General features: G+C 60.3%; 1 protein-coding gene across 3 annotated transcripts in view; it reads left to right on the top strand.

The window, feature by feature from the left end:
• The window catches only part of CACNA2D2 (calcium voltage-gated channel auxiliary subunit alpha2delta 2), a 226,210-nt gene that overhangs the window by 186,787 nt on the left and 11,449 nt on the right, over positions 1-27,974 (top strand). For all 3 annotated transcript variants that reach the window (XR_008468742.1, XR_008468741.1, XM_054216511.1), the window contains exons 5-22: positions 5,434-5,478; positions 12,774-12,912; positions 16,821-16,952; positions 17,238-17,295; positions 19,448-19,498; positions 19,670-19,769; positions 20,555-20,713; positions 21,255-21,362; positions 22,085-22,163; positions 22,349-22,398; positions 23,341-23,430; positions 23,642-23,710; positions 24,120-24,194; positions 24,659-24,733; positions 24,907-24,978; positions 25,249-25,320; positions 25,497-25,558; positions 27,494-27,570. Coding sequence is in view for 1 of the 3 variants with exons in the window: in XM_054216511.1 (XP_054072486.1) it covers positions 5,434-5,478; positions 12,774-12,912; positions 16,821-16,952; positions 17,238-17,295; positions 19,448-19,498; positions 19,670-19,769; positions 20,555-20,713; positions 21,255-21,362; positions 22,085-22,163; positions 22,349-22,398; positions 23,341-23,430; positions 23,642-23,710; positions 24,120-24,194; positions 24,659-24,733; positions 24,907-24,978; positions 25,249-25,320; positions 25,497-25,558; positions 27,494-27,570 (1,513 nt within the window). In the remaining 2 variants the exon portion in view is untranslated. The remainder of the gene's footprint in view (positions 1-5,433; positions 5,479-12,773; positions 12,913-16,820; positions 16,953-17,237; positions 17,296-19,447; positions 19,499-19,669; positions 19,770-20,554; positions 20,714-21,254; positions 21,363-22,084; positions 22,164-22,348; positions 22,399-23,340; positions 23,431-23,641; positions 23,711-24,119; positions 24,195-24,658; positions 24,734-24,906; positions 24,979-25,248; positions 25,321-25,496; positions 25,559-27,493; positions 27,571-27,974) is intronic.

Genomic DNA, 27,974 nt, shown 5'->3' with positions numbered 1-27,974 from the left:
GGTCCGTCCGGCAGCCCGTGGTGGCTGGGGCTAACCATGAATATTTTCCCCTTCCCGGGGAGCGGGGAAGGATTCATCGTGATGTGAACGGACAAGGACAGCTCTAGCCCAGTGGAAATAAATGGTTTGGCTCCTACCAGTTGCTGCCGGTATTTATCCTGATGCCCAGAGCCAGGCGTGGCTGTGATTCCAGGGCAGAATTTCACTCAGGAATTCATCCAGTCCTTCTGGGAGCCTGTTCCTGGCTGTGGCCCTCACACTGCCCCATGGCAGCTGGTGCAGAAACACTTTATTTGTCTTGATACACAGCCGAGAAGGCTGCTGTGCCTCTTGCAGGACTGGGAGAGCTTGGGATGAGCCCTCACCTGACTGGGACCTCCAGCCCCAGCTGCCAGCTGGGACAGATTGACCGGCGCTGACCCGTCCCCAGGCATGGCCATAGGCCAGTCCCATCCTGCTCCTCCTGATGCGGGTGGGCTTGGCAGGAGCAATGCTACGGTGGGAACACACTGTGTCCCCCTGCTCGTCCCCTGCTGCCACCCAGCCCTTAACGCAGACACAAGGCTGTGGGTGGTGGGAGGCGCGTGACACGCTGCAGGCTATTTTCCATACAAAAGGTGCAGCTATAAGCAAAATCTGTTGCTATTTCTGCATGTTTAATGGTTCAGAGACATGAAGAACTCCCTAAATGTTCACTGCTCGTTGTAAGTGCTGATGGCAGAGGAAAGATGGGCTTGTGAGCAGAGCCACTGGTGCTGTGTGGGCATGCCAGCTTCCACGCGTGTTCTCCCCACCTGCTGAGATGCCCAGGCACAGATCCCGGTCACCTGGCTCATCCGCACATGGGCACGCTGCGGGCTGGGATGCTGGCCCTGCCTGGGAAAGAGGCAGGTACCAGCTTGGGATCCAGTTTGTCTTGCCCACCGCCTTCCGAGTTCCTCCTAAGTGCCTGGAAGGCAAACCACTGCAGGATTTGGCTCTTCCAGAGCCAATTAAATCTTGAAAGAGATTTCTTGACCGCAGGGGTCACCCATGCCGCTTGGAGAAATGAAACCTGCAGCTGGAGGGCTGAGATGGACCAAAATGAATGCAGTGCAGTGGGAGCTACCTGCAAAACCGCAGCACGCCCAGGGCATGCAGTCAGCAGGGTGACCCTTATAAAACGGCCGCAAGTGATCCTGCAGAGCACAAGAGATCCGTGAGAGAGGGGTTAGCCAGCTCGGGTGATCTTATAGACAAGCTGTAAGGGGAGAGCGAGCCGTGGCCCCTCTGCTGTGTCACTGCCGGCTGCGTGCTCCGGCTGGATGGGCTGGAGCAAGGAGCTGATGTGCCACCGGCAGCTCCTTCCGAGACTTTTTCAGGGTGGTGGCAGCTGTGTGCATGACGTGGTTTGATTGCCACCTCGTTAGACCACTGACTCAGAGGTTTGGGCCAGCATCCCTCCGTCCTGATCTTGCCGGGCTGCGGAGAGATAGCAGAGTGCTGACCTTTCTAAAGTTATTTTTAGTTGCTGTGATTGTTTTAGGTGGAAAAAGGCCTATTTGGGTGCTCTTGGAGAAGGCTGTGGGGGGGGGTGGCGGGGAGGAGTGCCCCTCACTGCCCACCGGAGACCTCCTGTGTCCTTCCTTGTCATGGGCTTTGGCTCAAACCTGGCCAGGGAGAGCCTGTGCTGGAGCAGGGTCCTCCCTCAAGCTGCTGGCAGGGCTCCAGCTTGCGGTTATCCAGACACTCGCAGCCTGGTTTCGTTAATTAGCTTTTTGCATGGCATTTTGTTGTAAAATCAGCGCAGGAGTGGAGCACGGGGTTGGTGGGGAGGGCTCAAGGGGGACAAGCAGGAGGTAGGGTCCCCAGGGAGACTCTGGCACGCAGCATCCCCAGAGCCCCATCCAGGAGGTCCCACCTGGGTCAAGCCCTGGCCGGTGGCTGCCTGGTGACACCGAACGCATAGGTTTGGGGTGGGCACAGCAGTTGCTTGGTGGCTTTGCCAGAGAAGCCTGGGCGATGGCTTCAGCGGCGTTTGCAGAGCGGTCTGCCATTGCACCGAACTCCCAAAGTCGTTTCCCCCTCACTTGCAGTGAGGGTTTAGGAGACTGAAATAACCCCGTGCTTATCCGCCAGCAACACGGCGCTGGCAGTGCCATTACGCAGATGCTGTTTGGCAATTACGGCGCGAGAAAATGGGCAGCAGTTGACATATCATCGAGGAGCAGCTACCCGGCGTCTGCCTCCCCTTCACCAAGTGCTTTTTGCAGGCTCGTTTGCAAGAGACGGGGGCAATGTTTTGCCCTGTAATCCCTCGACATCTTCACTCCCTTGTTTTCTTTATTGGTATTTATTCTGAAAGGCTCTAGAAATATCAGTGCTATTTACACAGACCGGGTGCTGGGTTTAACGTGGACCAGAGGAGGAGGAAAAGGGGATTACATGAAGGAGGCAAGCATGGTTTAAAAAACAAATATTAGGGAGAGGAAATTGTAGGGCCCTGTGTTGCCTCTTGGGAGACCCCCAGCATCTCTCTAGAGGGTCTCTGAGGGCCCTGTCCCTCCTTCCTGGAATAAATTGTCACTGGCTCCACTGGCCTCTGGATGACAGAGATGTGGATGCCCTGCCAGCTCCTGCGGGCTCCCTTGCATACCAGAAGCCCTGCAGCATCAGCAGGATCGTGGCAAGGAGAGTGGAGCCTGGCATCAGAGGATGTCCTGGGGCCAGGGCCGTGGCGACACTGACCACCCCACACGCGCCGTCTCACATGTGCAAACCTCAGCCGTGGCATGGAGAGGGGCTGGGATCTCACTCAGCTGCTCCTGGGGTTGTCAGGGCTTGAAAAAGCCCATGGCAAGGGCTCTGTGATCCCTAGGGAAACCAGTGGGAGAGGCGTCCTTCCAGGAGGTCTGCTCCCCGTGCCGTGCCATGCTGTGGTATGCCATGCCATGGGAGCACTGGGGCCGGCGAAAGCAGGACAAGGGGACCGGCTCTCCTCCCCGAGTGTCACCTCGCCACCCTCTCACCCACCGCAGGAGCAGGGCCACCGCCTGTCAGAGGGGAGCCGAGCTTTTTGGAGGAGCCAATGGAAGATAAAATGAATAACAAAGCACCTTCTGGATGGCTGTTGTTAGTCACACTCACTTCTGATTAAAGATCATTAAACATGAAATTAGCTCGTTTGTGTTACGGGTCTCCCGGGGGTTCCTTTAATTAGGAAGTGCAGATGGCCACGGACCCGGCGAGACGGCAGCACCGGCGAGGGGCAGGGGCGTGCGTGGGGCCGGCAGCAGCACGGGGAGGGCATCCGAAGAGAAATTAATTTTTTTTTTCCTCTTTTCTTGTTGTTGTAAACCCCTCAGCATCTCACAACAAATCACAGATAATTAATAAGTACATTCCCTTAATGACTAGGCTTTTTAATAGCAGAAATTGGAAGATGTTGCGTCGATTGGTGTTTTTTTCACTTTCCCCTCTCGGTGATGTCTTATCGCCGTGATTAGAGTCGCAGAGGCCATGGCAGGGACCGGCCCCTCTGCCCAGCAGGATGCTGAAACTGCCCTTTGCAATCCCCGTCCCCAGGGGACATCAGCCGCGCAGCCGTGTCCCCCTGCCACTGGTGCCCCCGAGAGAGCAGCATCGCTGCTCCAGGGGCTTTCCCACCTCTTGACGGCCTTGTGTCTTGTCAGCCTGGGGAAGCAGCAGCAGCAAAGGGCTCTGGGGAGCAGGGTTGTGGTTAGAGGATCATGCTGGGGAGGCGTCAGGGGCTGCCAGCTCCCGGTGGGGCCAGGGCAGTGGAGCGGGTGGCGTCGGCTCTCTGGCGAGATGCTCAGACCTTCTGGTCCCCAGCACAAGCCTGTGGCCAGGCTAGGCTGGGTGTCACAGTGCCACCATCCCTGGCATGAGCCGGTGGCCAGGCTAGGCTGGGTGTCACAGTGCCACTGGCCCCAGCATGAGCCCATGGCCAGGCTGGGCTGAGTGTCACAGTGCCACCAGCCCCAGCATGAGTGTGTAGCCAGGCTGGGTTGGGTGTCACGGTGCTGCTGTCCCCAGCACAAGCCCGTGGCCAGGCTGGGCTGAGTGTCATGGTGCCACCAGCCCTGGCATGAGCTCACGGCCAGGCTGGGCTGGATGTCACAGTGCCACCATTCCCTGCATGAGCCTGTGGCCAGGGTGGACTGGGTGTCATGGTGCCACCAGCCGTGACACAAGCCCATGGCCAGGCTGGTCTGAGTGTCACGGTGCCACCATCCCCGGCATGAGCCCGTGGCCAGGCTGGTCTGAGTGTCACGGTGCCATCATCCCCAGCACGAGTCTGTGGCCAGGCTGGGCTGGGTGTCATGGTGCCACAGTCCCTAGTACGAGCCCGTGGCCAGGCTGGGTCTGAGTGTCACAGTGCCACCATCCCTGGCACAAGCCTGTGGCCACGCTGGGCTGAGTGTCACGGTGCCGCCATCCCCGGCACGAGCCCATGGCCAGGCTGTGTGCCGCAGGGGCAGCGGCAGAGCAGGAGTGGGGAGGACAGGGATGCAGTCAGCACCATTAAGGTTTTGGCTGTGTTTCTGTTCTGGGCCCACATTGCTTTCCTCGTTAAATAATAACAGCAATCATCATCCCGAAGCGCTGGCTGTGCGTGCGGGGAGGAAGGCTGGTTTGCGGGGCGGCTGCTGGCGGCTGATTGAGTGGCAGACATGTTAGCGCCGCCACGGCTGCCGCTGCAGCGCGCTCGCGTCCCGGCACGCAGAGACGAGTCTCCGAGTGCCCTTTAATTACCCCTTCTGATGGCACACGAAACGCTGTTGTGACAGCATTGCCGCTCTCCGAATTGCCTCTTTAGGAATTTTATCAGCTGCCTCGCGTCCTGACACGTGGGGAAGAGGAATCCAAGCAGACCTTTCTGCCTAAATCGGCTCTAAATACCCCAAATTAACGACATGCCTTTCTCTGTGGAAGCCGAGGGTGCTTTTCTTCCTGTTTCTGCCGTGCGGGGAGGGCAGCTTTGCCGGCTGCGGGGCCACTGCCTGCCACGCTCCCCGGCTCTCCTGCCGCTCCGATGCTTGCAGCAGGACCAAAGCATGCCGGCTGCGGGCACGTGGTGCAGCCTCGCACCCGGTGGCAGTGCAGAGGTCACGGTCACACCGGTGGCACCGTGGCAGGGCTGTTGGGCCATGGGGGAGGCTGTGCATGGCCCCACGCTGCTGCAGCTGGGCAGCAGCCGTGAGCAGAGGGAAGCGCAGCAGGAGATGGCTGGTCCTTGGGGAGAGGATGAGGGGGATGTGGGGTCCCAACCATGTCCCAGGGACAGCGTGGGGTGGGCAGGGTTCAGTCCCCCGCAACATGCTGGCGGTCAGCAGGGTGACAGAGGTGCCAAAGGGACGAGTAAAGGGGAGGGCCCCCTCTGCTACCCCCATCCCTGCCCAGTGCTAACTCAGCTCTCCCTTTTCTCTGCAGGAGGAAGACATCGAGTACTACGACTCCAAGGCTGACACCGAATATGTGAGTACCATCCCTGCTGCGCCGCCGGCACAGTCACCACCCCATCCCAGCACTGAGCCCCTTGCCGGGGCTCTCCCAGCACCATACCGGGGGATGACAGCACAGCATTCATTACAGCTGGCGTAATGAGGCTCTGCGGTGGGCAGCGAGTGCCCAGTCCCCCCTAGCCAAGCCACGGTGGCATCTGTCTGCCAGTGCCGGGCCCGGCAGCAGGCAGGTGGGCAGGTTGCTCCGCTGTCTGCAAAAGTTTCCAAAATTAAAGCTGGCATCTGAAATTCAAATGAAGAGCAAACCTTTAATTAGACGCTGAATCTAATTCTCTGCCCCCCTCCCGGCACAGCTGTCCCGTGATTTCTGGCAATCAGTGCTTTAAATACAGACCCGACAGCTCCGCTCTCCTGGCGCTCCCAAGGGGGCTGGCATTTGCCGGCTCCTCTGCGCGGTGACGGTGACGGCACTCAGGTGCCACGCTGTGGGCGTGGGGCGCTCCGCCGGCAATGGCTGCTGCCCCGCGGCACCCTGCTTTGGTGACGGATCGCCTGGTTCCTACGTTGTGCTGTGCCGTGGGATCCTTCTGAAATAGGAGCTCGCTGGGTCGATGTTGCTCTCGGCACAGGTCCACTGGGAAGTGAGTGCATCATGGTGTCCTCGGAGCTGGCCAGGAGCCCCAAGCAGAGCGGGGTTGGGGCTTGGGTGCCCTGGGACCGGTCCTTGCCCTGAGGCAGAGCTGGCAGCAGCTGTGCCATTGGGGCACAGTACCGCAGCGGGAGGGAAGGAGCAGCAGCTCATGGCGTGGGCAGCAAATCGCTTGCAAACCACATGGCTTCATCCAAAAATAATGCTCGGGTGGCCCCAGAAGCCTTCAGAAAGCCCCATGCAGAGGGAGGGGAGGATCCAGGCTTGATGGGGTCCCACCAGCTCCGCGATGAACCCCATACCAAGCTCCAGCTCTCCTCTCACCCCGTCTTGGAGGTGATGCACCAGAGCAGAGCTGGGGTGGGCTGGAGCCGCGGATGGATGCCTTCAAAGCAGAGTTACTGTCAAACCACTGGTGCATTGTCCCCAGGCGGTGACAGCAGGAGGGCTCCTTGGCAGGGGAAGCTGGAGCTCACGGAGTCCAGGAGGTGGAAGGGAGAGGTCGGGTTGGTGCTGTGACCAAAGGGGAGGGCACTTGCTTTCCCGAGCAGGTCCCCCCTGCTCAGGTTACCGCTCCTCCGGAGCAGGGGATGTCTCCTGTCCCTCCCCAGCCTGGGGGAAGCTGCCAAAGGAGGGAGGGGGAGATCCTGCTCTCCATGGCAGCTCCGTAGAGGATGGTGCTAATGGGCTTAAAATGCATTAAAGCAGATTTTGGATAGAAGCAGAGGAAAAACTGGCTGGCGGTTGTGGCAGGAGAAGACAGCCTGGGGAGCGGGGCAGATCCCTGCCCGGGGCGGGGGCAAGGAGCAGGACTGACGCATCCATCAGGCTGGGCAGGGCTCTTGCCATCACTGCAGGGGACAGGGGAGCTGGACGTCCCCATGCCCAGTGTTACCCTGACTGGTCCTGGCTGCCCATTCCCAGCCGGTGTCGGCAGCAGCCATCCGAGCTGGCACCTCCTGGCCGTTGGGATTAGCCGTTTCCGCAAGCGAGGAGAGAACCCTGCTTATATTAGGTAGGATTAGGAGATAGGAGGCATCTTGACCTCAGAGCTGTGCCCACCGAGTCCCCCTGGCACATGGGACACAGGGGAGAACCTGCACACCACAGCATGGCACGGTATCCCAGGGGACCGTGGGGCTCAGCTCCCTTGTCCCCAGGCCTCCCCCAAGGGAGGTGGCGTGTCCTCGGGGAGGAACAGCCTTGCAAATCCATCATCGGCCACACTGACTTCAGTCCTCCTCTGGGGAGAAATTGAGCAAAATTGGGGGTGTCCTCTTGCCAAACTTTGTGGGTTCAGCAGGGAGGGCACTTCCCTCTCAATGCCATTGCTGCTTCCCTGTGAAATCCCAGCAAATTTAATTCCAGCAAAAATAATGGAGAGAAAAGGTGATGCTAAAATAAAAAAAGGAGGGAGATGATACCCGAAGGTCTGAATGGAACTAAATAGCGTGCTTTCCGTCTTTTCTTTATTTAGCTTCAATTTTTATATTTAAATTGAGCAGGATCTAGCTGAAATGGAGTTAGTTCTGATGGACAATGCCTATTCAACATAACTGGGGCTTATTCACAAGCCTTATGCCGGCTTTAACTACGGCAAGAAAGAAATGAGCTTCCTATTCATTTTGCTTTCACCTCAGCTCTACTATCTGCCTAAACAGATTTTGGATTTCCAAGTGGTTTTTAACAAATGGGAACATCAGAAAGTTTTCCTGGGGGTCCCTAGGGCTCTCAAAATGTTTGCAGAAGTGAAGTTTTCACCTTTCGCCACCAGCAAGGGCCATGGGGTTTATCCGGGGACAAGCGTTCAAATCAGCAGATGATCTCAGTTGGGTATCGCAGGCAGAACAACACAGAAATAAAGCGATTTTCCATCTTTAGTACTGTGTTTATGGCAGGGGATGATGCTTAACTCACAGCTGAGGCCAAAATCCCCTGGGTTGTGCTGTTCTCTGGTGGGAGCCGTTGGAGCCGTGCCCAGGTCCCGGCTGGAGGACCACGTTACAGACTTCATTTTCTGCTTCGCATCAGCCAAGGAGCTGTTGGTTCCCAGTCTGTAACGTGACAGATGAGAAGTTTTGCTGTCACTGCTCCTCCCGTGGTTGGAGAGATGTAACTGGTGGCAGTACAGTGTCCATCAGGGCCTGGCATCCACCCCTGGGGACATCCGTGCAAGCCCTGGTCCTTGTCCCCATTCTCCCTGCAGGACGCAGGGCTGGTGCGATGAGAAGTGGGATCGTGTCATTTTGTCCCCCTCCGAACCCAACGTCATCGCTTCTCCTCCTCCGTAGGGACACAGTTTGCAGGTGAAGGTACCGCTCACCCCAAGATCAGCCCCCCGGCACCCGCCCCCCTGCCGGGGAGGTCCTTGGGGAGGGCTGGGAGCGAGGGGATGATGGTGGGAGGCTGCGCACCAGCCTCAGCACCCTCCGGTGCAGGGAGAAGCATGGCGCAGGTGCCGGCTGCAGGCAGGGGCTGCCGTTCGCTGCTCAGCCCGCTGGGGAGATGTGGGGAGGAGAGGGAGGAGGGAAAGAAAAGGAAAAAAAAAAAGGCCCCTAAATGTCAGCAGCAGATGAAGGGTGTTGGAAAATTTAATCTTCCAACTTTCTCAACTAATGTGACATTTGGATTTCCTCCCGATAAGCTATCAGCCCCAGAAGTTTCTTTCTTTTACCTTTTTTTTTTCTTTTTTTCTTTTTTTCTTTTTTTCTTCCCTTCTTCTCTCCTCTGGCTGGTAATTTAAAAATAAATGGTCTAGAAAGATCTCTAAACAGTACCTTTGGCAAAGATTAAAAAAAGCGCAGGGGGATAGGGGAGCAGGCTGGCGGGAGAAGCTGATTGTTATTTATAACCTGGGCTGCTATAAAAGCAGGAACGTGGCTGGAGAACACACTGTCTCCCTCCCAGGCATTAAATTGCCGCATTTCAGGAAAAGCTGAGATACTTAAGAAGGAGAAAGGCCCTATTGCACAGGCCTGGAGTTTCTCAGCCATGTGCCGGGGGCTCGCATTTATATTCATTATTAGTAGCAATCACGGCGTGCTGATAGGAATATTTTGCTGGCTTTTCCAGGCTTAACATTTTCCTGGGAAATTTAAAAGGATGTGTTGGGATCTCAGTATATATCACGATGTAACCTTGGTCGGGCATGTGAGGGGCAGGACTTGGGATGCAGGGATGCTGTCGGGGTGCTGCGGCTCACAGGAGCTCTGCCAGTGCTGGGGGTACCAGGAGGAGCACCGTGGGGGAAGGCTGTGGCTACCCGGCTTTTCCAGAGCTGCGAAACCCCAGCCGGCATCCCGGAGCGGCCACCAGCACCGCTGGCCAGATCGACCCTGTGTTTGTCATCAGTGCTGCCATTTAAGCAGTCATCATTAGCTGTGATGGCTCGTTCCCATGGAGATGAGCAATGAACAGGGGTGTCTGCATCCGCAGGAGCCGCCTGGCCGAGGCATCGCTGCTGTGCCAGGTCACATCCCCAGATCGATCCGTGGCTCCAAACCCCGTCACTGGTGGGGACCCCCCTGATAGCCCGTGGCCGGGCTGTCTCTCCTCAGCCAGCACCAGCCTGGATGCGATGGGGGGCAGGGACCTGCCGAGAGCGTGGCAGCCTCCAGTAAAGCTGCTGGGTGGTGCCACTGGTGCTCACTGGGTTTGGGGGCATCTCTGGGTTTTGCCCCCTGTCCGTCATTTTGGGAGACTCAAGAGAAAACGCTGTGACTGGCAACCCAGCTGCTAAAGCACTGAGGATGGCAAAGGCTCTCAGGGCATGATGACTTCTTGCTGAAGCAATAAATATGTATAATATTGATATATCGCCATGGAGTCGATTTCTAATGGTGTGTAGCAAATAATATATTCAAACTGTAGCATCTATTTGTGTTACGTTGTACATATTGCAACAGATAAATAGATGTTTCCAAATTCTTTTGAAATGTGATGATGAGAAATGCTGCAAAATCTGGCTGGGGGCCTGCCGAGATGCTGGCACTTAAACCGGTGTAAATCCAGAACTTGAATCATCTTCTCCTTTGCCCTAATATAGATTTAATGCAGAATTTCTTCCTCTGGCCTTGCCAAGGTGGCTCCTTGTAGCCCCAGCCTAGCACCGAGATGCTCCCATCCCTGCCTGGGCTGGTGATGGCGTTGCCTGCCTTCATCCGGCTGGAAATGACCCCATTTCAGGGGCCAAATTCAGCCTGGCTTAAACAGGAATAACTTGGTTGAGGTCGGGAGATTTATAGATAAAGGATAAGCGTAGCTTGGATAACATCAGCTCTTTCCGCAGGTCTGTTTGCCATATAGGTGTCAGTGATGCATGAAGTGTCCTACGTATAGATAGCTGTATATTTGTCTCCGAGATCTATACGTATGCCTCTTTACAGCTACGGGAATGAGAGCAGCCAGACAGCGCTCAACCTGGCAGAATACAAATTAGCCCCTCAGAAGTGGGTGATATAACGGAATAATGATAAACAGAGGAGCGGTAATTGTATACGGTAGCTCCAGCTCGGGTGAAGTGGGGAATAACCATGGGGGAAATAGGGAGGGATGGATTTTCCCGGCTGCCGGCGGTGGTGGGGGCAGCGGATGGGCTGGACCTGGGCAGGCTGCCCCAAAGATTTGAGATGGGGAGGTGTCACCAGGACTTTGCTGGGCTCAGGGAAAAAAAAATGTTTTGGCGTCAAAGCAGAGTTTTTGGTGCTGCGGGTACCCTCGGGGCCATGGTTGTGTCAAAAAAAAGCCTGTTTTCAGCAGGCGCCTCTAAATCACTGGCTGGTGCTCGGAGAGGTTGGCAGGGACGAGGTATTGTGTGCGCAACCGCTTTCCCCCGGAGACCTGAGCCCCACATTGATGGCAGGCTTGGGGCTGGATCCACTCGTAGCCCACGGCCCGGTACGCACAGGGTGCCGGCTCTGCTGCGGCATCACGGCTTTGCAGGGTTCCAGCAGTCGGGTTTGCGCCTTTTCTCTGGATTTACGTGAAATTGAGAGTGTAATCTGGATTTCGATCTTGACAACGTGGCTCAGGGGAGGTGGGGATGGTCCCTGCCCACCTCCCACTTGGCTACTGTGGCTCTAATTGAGTTCAGCATCTTTCTGGACGGCTGGAGCCCCCACGCCAGGGTCGGCTCGGCAGCATGTTTACGCTCGCAATCCATCGGCTGGAATTAAATCCCAAACCTTGCATATCAATCCTGTTATTCTCCTGAGCTGTGGCGAATGGTTTGGCCACCCCTCACAATGTCAGGGGAATGTCACCGCCTTGGTGGCTGGCCGGAGCTGGCAGCAGGGGAGGTGGCATCTCTCGGTGTCATCTGTGGAGGGGAAAGAGGGAGGAAGTCAGGATGGGTTTTGAACAAGCTTCAGAGTTTATTTCCCAAACACATCATTTTCCTTTAAATGTATGGCTTTCCCCATGAGAAATTCAGATCTTTTGTCCCCTGGGTTTTGTCGAGAGGTGTCTGGCTGGTGGGAAAGGTGCTTACGCTGGGCCATGGACGACAGCAGGATGGGACCGTCCCCTACCCCTTGTCCCCACTGGTGCTGGGGTGCTTTGCTGTGGGATGGCATGGGACATCCCTCCGGGCAGCCATTCCCGTCCCCGGCACGGCACCGCACGAGCCCTGCCTGGAGCTGCTCACGCTTCCAGTCACGTCCGCTGTCGTTTCTGCGGGGCTGATCTCTGCCACCGCAATCAGACGGCCTCACACCGGCCCCAGGATCGGCACTTCACTCGGGAGGAGGCGCAAAGGGAGAGGCACTGAGCTGCTTCTCGAGGGGAATTCACTCCCTCGCCAGGTGGCTCGTCAGCCAGATCCGCTCCTGCTCTGCTGCACGTCCGCTTCCCCTTTCCCTCCTGCAGCCAGGAGCAGGGGAAGGTGGCCAGAGCCGTCCTGTGCCCCAGTTTGGGCTTGCCATGCCCCATGTCCCTGCCCACGGATGGGGCAGGCAGCTCTGCCCCTCTTCAGCAGGGATGTTGCTCCGGGGGCACACAGGGCAGGTGCTGCAGCATCCTCATCCTCCTCCCGACCCCGAGCATCTCACAGCCAGCTGCAAACAGCCTTCTGCAGCCACTGAGCCCGTGGCAGGGATGCAGCAGCTCAGAGCCAGGACCTTCTCCAAGCTTCCTTTGTTCCCAGTGGGATGGTGGAGGCAATTTCCCCAGCTCAGTATTACCCCCAGTACCGGTACCATACTGGCAGCAGGGCGCCGGGAAGGGAGAGGAGGGCTGGGAAGGCGAGGGAGCGCATTCCAGCGCCAGCAGTGGGGAATTCACCATCTCTCCACCATAATTAAATATTGTTTGCGTTGCTTATTGACAGAGCGCTAAGCTGCACTCCGTTTTAATTTGTTCTTTGATAGTTGCCTTTTGCTGCTAATTGATTTTCAAGGCTTTTTTTTGATTTGGGTTTTTTTTTTGTCTGATTTAATACCTGCATACTACCAAAGCTGGAGAGACAAGTGTAACCGGTGTTCGCCTTCGTGCCCCTCCGTTCCTGGCACCCCCTCCCCTCTGCCCCCGGGGTCGGTGTGGGAGCCGGCAATGCCGGTCTCTGCAGGGGAATGTTTGGTGATGGGCTTTGGGCAGCCGCATTCCCTGCGTGCATCCAGGTCTGGCACCCCCAGGTGACCCCGTGTGCTCTGCTCCTTCCCCAGGACGATCCCGACGGAGAAGAGATCGAGAGAGAGAAGTCCAACTCCTTGAAGCTGGAGTTCACCGACGACGCCAACTTCAAGACCAAGGTTAACTATTCGTACGCTGCCGTGCAGATCCCCACGGACATCTACAAAGGCTGTGAGTGCCACTCCTCACCCGCTCTGCTCCGCGCTGCCAGGCTGGGCTCAGCCTCCACCTCTCCTGCTCAGGGTGCCACAGTCCTGGGGACTGTCACCCTGGGGTGCCCCGCCTGGGTCTCAGTGCTGGGACGGCACTGAGAAGAGGCAGAGTCACCATGTTAGGACAGAGGTGACACCGTGACCCTCCCCAGGGATCTTCAAGAGCTCAGCACGGGCCATAGAGGCAAATCGGGCATTAGGGATTGCTGTGGAAAGGATGGAGACTAAAGGAGAACTGGTAATTATGGCACAGGGTAAAGTTCTGCGGCGCCCACACGGCTGTGATCCTCCCTGTAGAAGAGCTCAGCAAAGCTCGAGGAGGTTCAAAGCGGGCGCCGGAGACGATCAGAGGGACAGAGCAGCTCTGTGCAGGAGCAATTACAGAGACGGCAACTCCCAGCTCGTAGAAGGGAGCAAGACAGGGCTGAGGGGTGGGAGAGGGCGAAGCAGGGATGATTCCTCACCGGTTTTGGGCTGCTGAGGGTATGAAAAGGAACAGCATCTGAAATCCTGTGGTAAGGCAGCAAGGGTGATTGCAGGACAGTGTGACTGGGGCGCATGGGCTGCTTCAGAAAGGGGGACCGGGTCAGTGGGCCAGCCAGGAGCAGGCAGGGAGGGATGGGTGGATGAATAGATGGACGAGTGGATGGAACAGGACGTGCCACACCAGCTTTCAGTCCCTGCCGGGAGGTGACACAGTCCCTGAGCTTCCAGAGCTCACTCCTACCTCGCCCTGCTGCGGTGGCACATGGTGACAGTCGGTCTCCATTTCCCTCTAGTGGCTGCTCTGCGCTGAGCTGGGCACCGCTCCCGGCTGGAGATCATCCTCCAGCACCCGTGGGACCCATCCTGCGCCCGACCCCAGACCCTGCTGTTGGGGGGCACCCCTCATCTCCCCATACCACCGAGGGCACCGCTGTCCCTGCGTTCCCTTGCCTCGGTGGCACTTGCCGAGGGCTCCCAGCTGGTAACGGTGGTGACGGGGGCTGAGCTCACATTCCTACGTGGGCTCGTTACCGGCACGGCCGTGCTCAGAGCCGCATCGGTGTGACGATTTCACCACGGCAGCGGATTAGAAATTTGCAATTAGTTTTATTACCCAGCTAGCGCAGGCCAGGCAGCTAATGAAGCACATCACGCGAGCAGGGGGCGGGTGAGCAGGGTGGGCTGCGCGGGATGAAATATTCATTACTCCTCGCCCCTGCTCTCCAGCCGACGCTGCGGCTCATGCCCTGCCCCGGCCACATAAATCACCCCACTCACCGTGGGATGGGAGCAAATTGGAGATTAACGTGCTCCGTGGACTCACGACCACTCAGAGAGGGATGCTGGAGAGGGGACAGGGCAGTGGGGGACCCCAGAGGGGCCGCGGTGCATGGGCACAGAGATCAGACCCTGCCCAGCAACACGGGGGTGCTCCGAAAAGCCAGGGTGCAGGGCAGGGTGCTCAGCCACTGCACCCCAGAGAGCGGGTTTGGGGTGCGGGCATAGGGCTGCCTGTGTGCCCCCTCCTGCTGGGGACACCGGCGAGCATGGCCGGTCCCCGCAGAGCCACGAGCAGGGAGCGTCTCCCCGGTGGGACCCGGTAGAGAGGCACTATCGCTGCCTGGCACGCTAATTAAAGCACTGCGGAGACGCCCTCCGCCGTCACCCCTCGCTACACACACAAATTACATCCTATATGTGTTTTATTTACTGTGCCGTTTTTAATTAAATCTGCAATCGCTCGCTGGCGGGGCGGTGCTGGGCTCACCCTGATGGGGACAGGGACGAGATGGGGACAGGGCCGAAGATGTCACCAGGGGCGAGGGGCTGACAGCTCTGACCTTGACCAAGGGGGACAGGAGCCATCTCGACCACGGGCACAGCCTCCGATCCGATGAGCGATAGCTTGTCACCGTGCTCTCGAGGAGAGGGTAGGGGCTGTGTGTGCGCGCAGGAAGGGTGTAGGGGTGACATTCATGCGCAGGGAGGGTATAGGGGCTGTGTTCACGTGCGAGGGTGGTATAGGGACCGCAGGGATGGTTACGGAGGCTGCGTTCATGTGCGGGACTGGTATAGGGGCCGTCTGTGTTCACAGGGCACCTTTCATGCACAGGCACGTATAGGGGCTGAGTTTGTTTGCAGGGATGCTGTAGGGGCTGTGTCTGTTCAGGGGGGTGATACGGGGGCTACATTCATGCACAGGGAAGGTACAGGGGCTGCATTTGTGCACAGGGAGGATATAGGGGCTGTGTTTGTGAGCAAGGAGGGTATAGGGGCTGCATTTGTTTGCAGGGATAGTATAGGGGCTGTGTTTGTTCACGGGGAAGATATGGGGGCTACGTTCATGCGCAGGAAGGATATAGGGGCTCCATTCATGCTCCCGGGCAATATAGGGGCTGTGTTTCTGTGCATTTGGCACAAGCCTGGTGTAGCTGATGGGCCCCAAGGGGCCTGGGGGTGCAGGCGCTTCCAGGGCTGTCGGGGATGTGTCAGTGACACGGTGCCCGGCCGGGACCAGCGGCACTGCCCAGGGCTGCTCCGGGCAGGCAGGAGCCTGGCAGCCTGCTCACAGCCCCTTCTCCCGCGAAAAACCACGTCCTGTGACACAGCCAAACAAGAAATCATCCTAAGTGCCCAGATAACAGCCCTGTGTGCCGGCACGGCACTGAGAAATAGTCGGGGAGATACGGCCAGAGTAAATCGCGGTTTGAAGGCACAGCTGCCCGAGGGAAGAAGTCTTCTTCAGCCGTGGTGCTGGGATGGAGGGATCTGGGATTCACCCTGGGTGACACCTGCCCATGTCCCGCCAGCACCTGGGGGCTGTGGCGAAAGCTTGAATGGGTGATGATGGTGTTTCAAGGAGGGACATGTGTGGGAGAAAGCCTTAGGAGAGCTAAATATACTACTCAAACACACGTTGGCTCCCCGGCAGCCCTATACCGGTTGCTCTGCCTGATGCCGAGGAGAGGGGCTGCTCCCGCGATCTCCTGCATCCCAAAAATGCATTGGGGGTCCCCCAGGAGGGAGCCTGGCCTCGGGGTGCTGCCGGCTGCCCACTCCCCCATGCCATGGTCCCGAGGTGGCCCAGCATGGGCTGCTGGTGGACACTGTGGGGCTCCCCACACCTGCCCAGGGCTCGGGGCACCCGTGGCATTTGGGGTGCCCCGAAGGGCCCTGTGAGCGCGGGAAGGTCCCGCTGTGCCCGAGGCAGCCTCCCCGCCAGCCAGACAGCCCTGTACCTGCCTCGCCATGCTGGCCCCCCCGCGCTCTGCCAGCCCCCCTTGATTAATCACAGGCTGGGGCTGCTGGCAGCTTATCTTTTGCTTTAATAGCTGAATAATTTAAAACCGCTGTTTGCCGGCATCTTAATTGCTTTTGCGTCAGGTGCAGTGGCCAGCAGGAATGCAGAGGGGGGCCCGGGAGGCTCCGCGTGTCCCCGCGGGGACACAACCGCTTGGTTTCTCAGCTGGTGGCTGTCCCTGTGGAGCGGGGCTGGCACGGTGGCGGGAGGAGCGGGGCGTTTTGCCGGGAAGGGGGTGGGATGGCAAGCTGGCTGTCCCCAGCGGTGGCTGTCCCTGCCCCAGAGCCAGGGGACGGGGATGGTGAGTGCTTGGGGGAGCCCTGGAGGGTGGCCCCTGTCTCTGGGGACAAGGGACAGCAGGCTGATGCTGGAGCCCCGTGGGACCAAGGGGGGATGCGGGACTGGCTGCAAAGCCCCTGTGGGCTCCTCCATGGGGAGGGGCAGAGGGGACACAGGGGGAACACCGCCTCTCCCTCCCTGCCATCACCATGGGGACACCATGATCCCTGTCACCCTCAGCCCCCCCCAGACTCCACTGCTCCCCGGCACTGACCCGCTGCCCCCGGCTCTGTCTCCTGCAGCCACCGTCATCCTCAATGAGCTGAACTGGACGCAGGCGCTGGAGGACGTCTTCATCGAGAACCGGAAGGAGGATCCCTCCCTGCTCTGGCAGGTGTTCGGCAGCGCCACCGGCGTCACCCGCTACTACCCCGGTGCGTGGCGGGAGGCGGCGGGGGACTATTGCCAGGGTAGGGGGGCTGGCCGAGGGCAGCCGGGGTCCTTCTCACCGTGAGATGCAGGCGAGCATCCCCTGGCACCAGCCCTGGGAGCCACCTGGCACACGTAACCGTGCTGTGCCAAAGCCCATCGGTGTGAGCTCCCCACCGGAGCATGCCACTTCCTTGGCCGTGGGCATCCCTCTGCCCTGTCCCCTGTGTCACCCTGTCCCCCACCCTGGGACAGCCGCACTTCGCTCACCTCCTGCCTTCCCCCCGCAGCCACCCCGTGGAGAGCCCCCAATAAGATCGACCTCTACGACGTGCGCAGGCGGCCCTGGTAAGGGGGAACCGGGTGGGATGGGGGGTCCCTTTGCCAGCCCTTCCCGGCCGGGAGCAGCCAGCTCCCTCGCCTTTTCATTTCACCCATGGTTGGCATTGGCAAACGGGCACCGTAACACGGGCAGGGGCATCCGAACTGTGGCTCTCGGCTCCTGCTCCCCTCTCTTCCTGGGAAGGCAGAGCGGGATGGAGAGATAAAACCTTGGATACAGATTAAGTGTGCAGAGCTGCCCTTCGCCCTCATCCCACCTGCAGCCGCGGCTCTCAGCGCTTGGTCCCGGCCAGCATTCCCATCCAAATGGGAAAGCAACCAGCTCTTGGAAACCAGGAGCCGGGCGGCTGGAGAGAGGCGGGCAGGCAGTGCCAGGCTGTGGTTAAGCGATAGCTGCAAGCAGCCATTTAGCCACACACCGAGTGAGGCGGGATTGAATTGCTTCCCCTTAGCCCAGGTAGAGGTGCTGGCTTGGCAGCCCTAATTATCAACTGCTAATTATCATGCTGCCGGGGGAGCTGCGGCCCCCGTTCTGCCCACGTTGCTGCTTAAAAATGTGGGCACGGAGAGGGAAGCGGGCACAGGTCTCCAGCACGTGCCCGGGAGCCCTGTATCCCAGGGGATCATCCCCTGCCCTCCCCCTGCCTGCGCTGGGAGCTGCCCCCGCTCCTTGTCAGAAAATTAATGGCCCTGCTACTATGGTTAATTGTCTTTGATTGCTCCACATTAATTATTAGCTATTCTCTGCCGGGGCATCCGTGCAGGCTATTGGCAGAGGGGGAACTGGCAGGCTGTTTCGGGGGGGGGCTGCTGATGCATATGGGGGCTACCAAGCCCAGCTAGCCCCGCTGCCTGCCCACTAGCCAGGTTGGCCACCCGCTTGCCCACCCAGCCATGGAGGAGCAGCAGCACCCTTCATGCTGGGGGGCCGCACATCCCCGGGGACAGCCCTTTGGGGTCCTCTCCTGCCCTCATGCCGGGGTCCGGTGCGGCACACAGCCCTTGCTGCACCACTGCCGGGCCCAGCAGGGGCCACGGTGCTGCCGGCAGCCCCAGCAGGGTGGCCCGCGCCACTCGCTGCCTTCCCCTCCTTTGATGAATGGCACTATTAACCACAGCCTTCTCCCGCGGAGCCCGGGGTATTCATCTGAGCGGGGCAGCCAGAGACGGATGCGCTGCCACAGCCCATTACGGGCAGCATCTTAGTTGGGCTCCTCGCCGTGCCGGCAGCCCAGCCCTGGGGAGCGGGGCAGGCACCGAGCCCCCCGGCCGCACCAGTCACAGGGAAGCCTGCGGGCAGCTGCCTGCCCATCCTGCACCCCAGCGCGAGGGGGGGTGTTGGCGGGGTGCGACACCCATGCTAGGAGGGCCCCACGTGCCAACATCCCGCATCCCGCCTGGGTAATCACTTGTAATTAGGGAACATCAGGACCTGGGATTAGTCCTCCCCAGTAATGGTGAGTAATTGATACTAATAACACACTAATTAATTCACGTCAGGCCTGATCCTGATCAAGCCAATAATGAGGCTCCCTTGGACTTCAGCCATGGCAGGATCAGGCCCCCTGCAGTGGGACGGGGAGGCTGGGCTGTGCCTGGCCATCGCTGGGATGGGTGCTCAGCACCGTGCTGGCTCTGTCCCAGACAGACAGCACAGCAGGGCTGGGAGCTGGTGCTTCGAGGGGTGACGAAGGGTTCCCTAATTGTTTTCAGGGGGGAGGATTTACGTAGTATTATTATTTTTCCTCCTCATTGCTAAAAATAACCTAATCAGCCTGGCCTTTGAAGCTACCAGGGGGGTAAATAGCATCTTAATATGGATGTGTGTGTCAGCATAATCAGCGCGCAGAAAAGGGCCTGCGATGATGGAAGAGTTTAGCATTTAGAGCTCATTAGGCTGATACGGTACCGAGCGGCGGGTCCCTGGCAGTCTGCCGTGCCGTGCCGCATCCTTGCCTCTGCTGGCCTGCCACCGCCTTGTCCTTGCTGCTCGCTGCAGGGTGGCTGCAGCCGTGGGGTTTGTGGGTGCTCGTCACGGCTCCCCAGCTGCCTGCGCCCTGGTGCAGCTTTGCTCTTGGGCTGCAGCCAGCAGGGTTGGGGTCGTGTCCCACCCCCCCAAAATAAGTCGAGCCTGCTGACCCCCCTCTGCACCCCGCAGGTACATCCAAGGTGCCTCCTCCCCAAAGGACATGGTCATCATCGTGGACGTGTGAGTACACGGGGGGGCTGTGGCCGGGCTGAGCCAGGCTGGGACAGTGGCACAGCTTGGCGGGGTGCCACTGTCCTGCTGGTGGCCCTGGAGAAGCTGTGTGGGACATTACTGCTGGGGAGCCCTGTGCCCCCTTGCTGCCAAGCCCCCAGCACCCCTCTCTCCTGCCAGGAGCGGCAGCGTGAGCGGCCTCACCCTCAAGCTGATGAAGACCTCAGTCTATGAGATGCTGGACACCCTCTCGGATGACGACTACGTCAACGTGGCCTCAGTGAGTGCCACGGGGTGGGCGGCTGGGCTGTGCCCCCCAGGCAGCTCCCAGCTCCCCATTGTGGGAGCCCTTTGTCCCTAGACCCACCTGGCTGGGGCTCTGCAGAGAGAGAAATGTCTGGGGTTTTTTCCTTCTGAACCACCAACCTCCACATAAGCAAGGAAACGTCTACTCAGGACTCAGCAAACGAAAGCCACCTCTGTCACAGGGCATTTGGCAGAGATGCTCCCGGGGCCATCCCAACCAGCCACCAGCCAGTGACATCATGCCCCCCCATGGCGATGTCACCAGCCCGTGACCGCACGCAGCACAGTGGCCGTGCCACCACATCTGTGCATCGCTGGGCACCCAGCCCATGCCGGCCCTCCCCTGTCTGGTCACAAGCGCGCCGGCGCTAATTAACGTGTCTGGCCCGGCTCCGTTAGCTGGATCGCTGCTCCCCTAATGAATGGGCCCTATTGCCAGCAAATGAAGCCATGAGCGAGAGGCAGCACCTGTTCCCGCTGCCGTCACGGCACAGCGCGGCCGCTTGCACGAGCCGGGGGGTCCTGCAGAAGCGAGGGTGTGGGTGAGCTGTGCCGGGCGGCTCAGTGCTGGATTTGCCCCAAGCTAAGCCCTGGTCTCAGCGTCGGCCATCCCTGGGACGTGGGACGTGGGACATGGGACGCTCTGGCTGCCTGCCGCCCATGGGAGCTGAGTGTGGGGGACAGTTTGTGCCCAGCGGGGGCTGCCTTTGTGTCCCCGTCCCGTTTCTGCAACCCGCTCTCCTCCCTTTTGCCTCCCAGTTCAACGAGAAGGCGAAGCCGGTGTCGTGCTTCAAGCACCTGGTGCAGGCCAACATCCGGAACAAGAAGGTCTTCAAGGAGGACGTGCAGGGGATGGTGGCCAAGGGCACAACCGACTACAAGGCTGGCTTTGAGTATGCCTTCGACCAGCTGCAGAACGTGAGCTGGGGGCCGGGCTGCAGGCTGGGGGGGACAGAGTGGGGGACCCATGGGTGCTGGGGGTGATGGGAGAGCTCCGAGCACCCGGCTGCTGCCCTGTGCCTGGGGCTTCGACATGCAGAGGGCTCCTTGTCCTCCCTTGAAATGCCATGGCGGGGACATCCCACCCCCAGCACACTGTAGACAAGGTTTTGCTGGAGATGCTGCCCCTCTGGGTTATTAAAAGTTAGCAGAGGGGGCTGGATGCAGCCAGACATCATGCCAGAGGCAAAATAGAGATAAATGGTGCTATTAGGTGCCGAGCAGCAATAGCTACAACATCATTTCCAAGCAGACAGCGTCCCTTCTCCTGCCCGTTCACCCTGGCCACCCTCACCCTGGAGAAACAGGCCAGGAAGAAGAGGTGGGTCAGGGCTAGCCCTCCTGGCCCACCACCGTTCCTTCCTGGCCACATCCAGCCCACTTCCCAGCCACATCCCACCCCACGTCTGGCACCGCTCGTTCTGGGTCCAGCCTCAGGCACCATCTCTCTGCCCCACAGTCCAACATCACGCGTGCCAACTGCAACAAGATGATCATGATGTTCACGGATGGTGGCGAGGACCGGGTGCAGGACGTCTTTGAGAAGTACAACTGGCCCAATAAGACGGTGAGGGGCTGTGGGGCCATGTGCTGGGCTGGGGCTGCACACCGGGGAGGGAGACGGCTGCTCCAGCTCCATTGTTGGCTTCCACCTCATTTGCCTCATCACCATGCGCTCTCCCTGGCAGCCTGCTCCTGCACTGAGCCACTGCCCTGGTAATGGCATGGCTGATGTGCCGGTGCCGTTTATAGCCGGCTCTCACCTTGGTGTGCATGGGACCAGGCACCCCACGGGCTGCCGGGAAGGGAATGGGTCTGGTGGGCTCCCCAAATGCCAGCCCCAAGGGGAGCACACCCCAAGCATGGGGACAGGGCTGCTGGTGGGCAGATGACCAGGAGGAGGGTCCCCATTGCCGCCCAGGACCTGGAGACTCATGGGGTGGGGGGTTTCTGGTCCACGCAGGACCCTCGGAGAGCACAGACCCCTCTGGGCGCAGTGATCCCCCAGTGTGAGGACTCCTGGGGTAGGTGGCTTAGGCCAACACAGTGATGCTGGGGGACAGGACTGGCCGGGGCTGGGCGAGTAGAGAGGGGCTCCCTTGCTGCCCGCACAGCCAGCATTCGCAGGAGCCACCTTCTGCCCGCCTGCACCTGGCCACGGGCAGCACGGTCTGCGGGCCATGGCAGGCAGAGCCACACTGTCCCCGGGAGGTTGCCGTCAGCCGGGAGCACTGAGTGTGGAAGCGGGGGTGCCCAGCGGACGGCCCTCACCGCCGCGCTCTGCCACAGGTGCGGGTCTTCACCTTCTCCGTCGGGCAGCACAACTACGACGTGACGCCGCTGCAGTGGATGGCCTGCGCCAACAAAGGTGAGCAGGGCTGGCACCCAGACAGCACGGGAGGCTGCGGGGTGCTGGGCTCACCCCTCACCCCGGGGCTGGCACCGGGGCTCCGGTACGTGCCGCTGCCGGCAGGGTGCTGGCTGCAACCCTGGAGGGCTGGACAACCGGAGTGCCGGACAGGCAGACAGCTGCCTTTCTCTTTCTTTTCCAAGGTTACTACTTCGAAATCCCCTCCATCGGCGCCATCCGCATCAACACGCAGGTACGGCCGGGTGCTGGCAGGCAGGGTGCCGGCAGGCAGGCAGTGCCACCCTCCCGGGGTGTCCTGGCTGGGGTCCCCGCTGCAGAGAGCCCACAGGGGGGCAGCCAGCGTGGCAACGAGCTGGGGAGCCGCGCCGAGCCCTCAGCCAGGCCTCGCGCTATTGAAATAAGTAATTCATTTTCTGCAGCTCCCCACGGACCTGCCACCTTTTGAGTGACTAATTATGAAACATCAGGCGTTAATCAGCACAGAGCAGAGCTGAGCGCAGGCAGGGAGCGAGCGTGGGCAGAGAGCAAGCGCAAGCAGGGCCAGCCCCAGCAGCACCCGAGGGGCAGAGCCAGGCACTTCCACCCCACACCCCATCTCCCTGCCCCTTTTCTGCCCCTTTTCTTTGTCAGGTGCACACGAGGTGCCATGGTGGGCAGGTGACAGGGGTCCCCGAGCAGAGCAGCCCCTCGGGTCAGGGCTGGCATCGTGGCACAGGGGCTGCCCCCCTGCCCAGAGGTCTGCCTTGGCAAGGTGCACCAGGATAAGGGAAACCTGCCCCGGGAGAAGATCCCAAAAGGCTGGCAGTGGCAGGCAGGGAGACTACAGTGACATGGTCCAGGCGTGACAGAGCAAGCCCAGCCCCGGGGACGGCTGGGAGCTGGGGGGCTCTGGCTGGCACTGCCTGGTAAGGCCCTGCCTTGCCCGCTCATTGCTGATGGGGGGCAGCACCTTATCTGCACCTCGACAGGCCCATTCTCTTCCCAGCTGGAGCCATTACCCTTGGGTTTGGTAGCTGCCAAGCCCCCTCCCCTAGCTCAGCCTGCAGCTGGAGGCTGTCACCAAGCATCCTATTAATAATCGCTGGGGCCTGTGTGGGGACAGGGTGTCACTGGGTTGGAGCAGGGAGGCATCTGGCTCCCATGTCATGCCTTCCCCCACCCTGCATCCCTGCAGGAGTACCTGGATGTGCTGGGTAGACCCATGGTCCTGGCTGGGAACCGAGCCAAGCAGGTTCAGTGGACCAACGTCTACCAGGATGCCCTGGTAAGGACCCCCCGCCCTGGGGTGCGGGTGGGGATGCCAACCCTGGGGTCCCGCACAGCCCCGGGATGCAGATGGGGACACCAGCCCGGGGGTCCTGCACAGCAGATCCCATCTCCCTTGCCGGGGGGGTAACCCCCCTCTGCTGCCCACCCCCAACTCGGGGTCCTGGGGCCAGTGAGGGGCCATGGGACACCCTTCTGTGCTTGTGCAGGGGCTGGGTCTGGTAGTGACGGGCACGCTGCCGGTGTTCAACCTGACGGAGGACAGCAGTGACAGAAAGGTAAGAGACTGTGGCTGCCACCACCCTGGCTGCACCAGGACTCCTGGTGCCCTGGTGGTGGGTGCATGGCTGCAGCAGGGGAGGACTGGAACCCCTGGGGTGCTGCCTGCTCTGCACCCCTGGTCTCTCTGGTGGGAGACCAGGGGTGACTGCCATCTCTGGGACCCAAAATGGCTTTGGCCAGCTCTTGCGACTCAAGGGGGACAGCTGGCAGCCACAGGTCCCTGGGGGGTGCAGCATCCCATGGAGGGCTGCTGGCAGGCTGGCATGTGCCCCTGTGGTGTCTGGATCTGACCCACACGTCCCCAGAGGGAGAGGAGGTCCATCCCCCTGTTTCCCTGTCCCCACGCTGGCGGTGGCAGGTGACAGTCCTGCTCCCACCCACCTCCCTCCATGCGCTTCCTTCCAGAACCAGCTCATCCTGGGCGTGATGGGGATCGACGTGGCTCTCAACGACATCAAGAGGCTGACGCCGCGCTACAACGTGCGTGGGGGCTCCTTCCCCTCCGTCCCTGCCCTGCACTGCCCAAGCCTGGCATGGGAGCCAGCTGCAGGGACCCCCAAGCTGCACCCCCAACACCCCATGGCACCTCTAGCAGCACTGGTGGCAGAAGGGTGCAGAAGCAGTGATTGCAGGCAGACGGGCAGGGATCAGAGCTGGGTGATGCTCTGGGGCCTGGAGCAGAGCTGGGTGATGCTCTGGGACCCAGAGCAGAGCCAACACCCTTGCAGGGTCAGCGGGGAATACACCTTACCAGCCCGGGGAAAAGGGCAGCAGGCAAAACCCATAGCTGGGGTGTGAGATGCTGTTGGCCTGAGAATAGAAATAGAAAGGGCTGAGCCCCGGGGGTGGCATGGGGGGAGCTGTGCCCACAGATCACACCGGCACAGCATGGTACGCCACAGAGCCACCTGCCCGGCCTCATCCCTCCTCCTGTCCTCCTGCAGCTGGGGGCAAACGGTTACGTCTTCGCCATCGACCTGAACGGCTACGTCCTGCTGCACCCCAACCTGCAGCCCCAGGTGAGGAGGGGCCCATCGGGGCGGCAGCAGCGGGGGTTAGCTGGGCCCTGTGGGACATTCGGTTTCCCGGGGTCATTAGGAGCTAATTGTGGGAATTGTGATGAGTTTGTCTGGACTCAGCGGCAGCTGCGGGAGCCCTGAGCCCTTCCCCGGCTCTCCCTTTCTGCCTGCAGATCATCAATTTCCGCGAGCCGGTGACGCTGGACTTCCTGGATGCTGAGCTGGAGGATGAGAACAAGGAGGAGGTGGGCAGACCCGGGGGCAGCTCTTGGGGTTCAGGCTGGCCCCCCCCCGATCTGCAGCCTGCCATGGGAAGCACCTTGTCCAAAGGCCCCCAGCACAGCTCCCAACAGTGGGAGCTGGGTCACTATCCCCTGGTGCCAGCATGATGAGCACTCCCCCAGGCTGCTCACCCCTGCACCCTGCGGGTCCCCAGTGCCACCCCACTGGGGTGGGTGCCCGCGGGCATGTGGCCGGGCTCTGTGGCCCTCAGTCGCCTCCTCCATGTCCCCCAGATCCGGAGAAGCATGATTGATGGGAACGACGGGCAGAGGTTCATCAAGACCCTCATCAAGTCCCTGGACGAGGTAAGGCTGCAGGGGAAGGTGGTCACAGCCGAAACTACGGCCATGCTGAGCATCCAGCCCCGGTGACAGGGAGTGAGGGGCCATGTCAGGCACCAGGCTCGGAGCCGGGGGTCCAGTGCCACCGCTGGCAGGGTCCCGGCGCCAAGGAGGCCTGACTGGCTCCCTCTGACCCACAGCAATACATCGACGAGGTGTTCAGGACCTACACGTGGGCTCCCATCAAAAGCACCAACTACAGGTGAGCGGCGCTGCCGGTGCACCCCGTTATCGGCCGGACCCGCACCGGCACAGGGTTGTGGTCTTGTGCCTGCAGCTCGGGAGGCCCCTGAGGCCACCAGGAACGTGTCCCACGGGCTGTGGGGTTGCAAACATACCATCAGATCATTGCACACGTGGTCAAGGGCACCCCCAAAAGTGCTGCCCACCGCTACTTGGCACTGCAGAGCCAGGCGATGGTCCACAGGGCTTCAGACAGGCACGGCAGGGCTGGCATGCAAGGTGCCGGACAAGGGACACCCCTGCCACTGCCTGCCTGCACAGCCAGGGCTGATGCAGGTCTCTGCCTGCTCCGGGGTGGGTGATGGTGACTCGCCCCCACCCTGCAGCACAGGCAGCAGCTGAGGAGGGGGAGGACTGCATTTATTGCCCAGTTTGCACCAGTTTGGACCAGCAGATGTGTAAAAAGACCCCAGCATTATCATGTCTGTACTGCCTTCATCCTGTGAGGAGCCTCATCGTACTCTCCTCCTCCTCGACACCCAGCTCAGGAGGGGCCATCTAGGGTGACAGCCACCTCCTGGAGATGCGAGGTGTCCCCTGCCCTGCCCCGGTCCTGTCCACAATGGTGGCACCCCTCCAGAGCCAAGCAGTGCTGTCAGGGAGGGGACAATGACACAGTGACACAGCTGTGGCCGGGGCTGCGGGTTGATCTGTAGGGTGAAAGGTGCTGCCAGGTGCCCTTGCACTCCCATGGCTCTGCACCACAGCAGGGATCTTCCCCAGGGTTCTCTGGGCCACTGTCAGCACGGGGTGCCACCTGCACTGAACAGAAAAAAGTCACCACCCTCCTCTTGCTACCTGTGGTTTGGGGTGCCACCACCTCTGCCCTCTATGCTAGTGTGCCACCACCTCTGCCATGCTTGCTGGGGTGCCCAGTCCCTACTGCCAGGTGGAGACAGGACAATCTGGAGGGGTGACCTGCCTGGGGGAGGGGTGGGCAACTCAAGGTCCTGGTGGCTCAGGTGCAGGTGTGACATCTGATGAAAATCAGGAATGTGGCCCTCGCCTGCCAGTGTTCGCTTATCCCAGGCAACACCTGGCCAAATGGTGTCACCAAAGGCCACCAGCTGCTGCGGCTGGCACCAAGGAGCCCGAGTCCCCCCAGCAGTGTGTCCCATGGGTTCAGAAGCCCCAGCACCACCTCCTGCCACCTCCTTCCCACCCCCATCCTGCAGCCTGCGTGACAGATGCCTGGGTGGTGGAAACCTCTCCTTCCTGGCTCACCTGTAGCCGGTTCCTGTGTAATGGTTGTCTTCAGCCTCTCCTCGCTGGGAAGGTTTTGTGCCTTCTTTCGAGGGCTGTGTCTCTTTCCTCCTTCCTCCTTTACAGGGGTATCATATCCCTCTTCCACGTGCATCTCCCTTTATTTCCAGCCAGGCACGTCCTGCCCGCCTCAGCCTTGGCTGGACAGGCTTGCCACCTCCTGTGCTTGGGGGTGGCCCTGGGTGCTCTGGGAACGACCCTGGGTGCCACCAGGATGATCCTAGGTGCTCCGGGAATGACCCTGGGTGCCACCAGGATGACCCTAGGTGCTCTGAAGATGGCCCTGAGTGCTCTGGGGATGACCCTGGATGCCACCAGGATGGCCCTGCACAACCCAGGATGACCCAGGGTGCCCCAAGATAGCAGTAGGTGTGCTGGGGATTACCCTGGGTGCTCCAAGGGTGGCCCTGGGTGCTCAGGGGACAACCCTCGGTGCCACCAGGACAGTGCTGGATGCCATCCGTGGAGAGAAGGACGTGGCAGGCTGTGCCGGAGGCCAGCGGGGCTGCTGGATGCCACGGGCCAGGGCTGGGTGCTGCCGGGGGGTACCAGGCAGAGGCTGGGGGCCGGCCAGGGGCTCTGCTTGGGTGTAAAAAGCCTTACGCCGCCTGTCTGCTCTCCCCCTCTGCAGCCTGGGTCTGGTCCTGCCTCCCTACAGCACCTACTACATCCAGGCCAACCTCAGCGACCAGATCCTGCAAGTGAAGTGTAAGTAGCCCCTGGCTTTCCCCGCTGCCCTCTCGCACTCCCGCTCGCCCCCCCCTGCCGGCCCGCGACTGCCAGGGGGAGAAACACGAAGCGAAAGTTGCGAAAAGAGCTAGGGATCACTGTGAGAGGCCAAAAAGCAAAGAAAGAAAAAATGAAAAACCAGAGAGGCATGAGTAGAGGTGAACGCACAGAGGGAAAGGAGCTGCCTGCCTGGGGTGCCCCGGGGTGCCAGGGTTTGGTCCTTACGCTTCGCAGCCCAAAACCCGAGCCCCAGGGCACAGGCGGGGGCTGTGCCGCTGCCCCTTCGCCTCCCGGGGACGAGGGATGAGGCCGTAGCAGCCAGTTCATTTGCGAGCCTGGGAAAGTTTTGCATGGATCTCTTTTTTGATTTCCTTTTGGTTTAT

This window comes from Rissa tridactyla, chromosome 10 (assembly GCF_028500815.1).
Source record: "Rissa tridactyla isolate bRisTri1 chromosome 10, bRisTri1.patW.cur.20221130, whole genome shotgun sequence".
In the NCBI taxonomy this organism is placed as follows: domain Eukaryota; kingdom Metazoa; phylum Chordata; class Aves; order Charadriiformes; family Laridae; genus Rissa; species Rissa tridactyla.
Note: the sequence above shows the minus strand (reverse complement) of the source record. Positions and strands in the feature narration are given on the sequence as shown.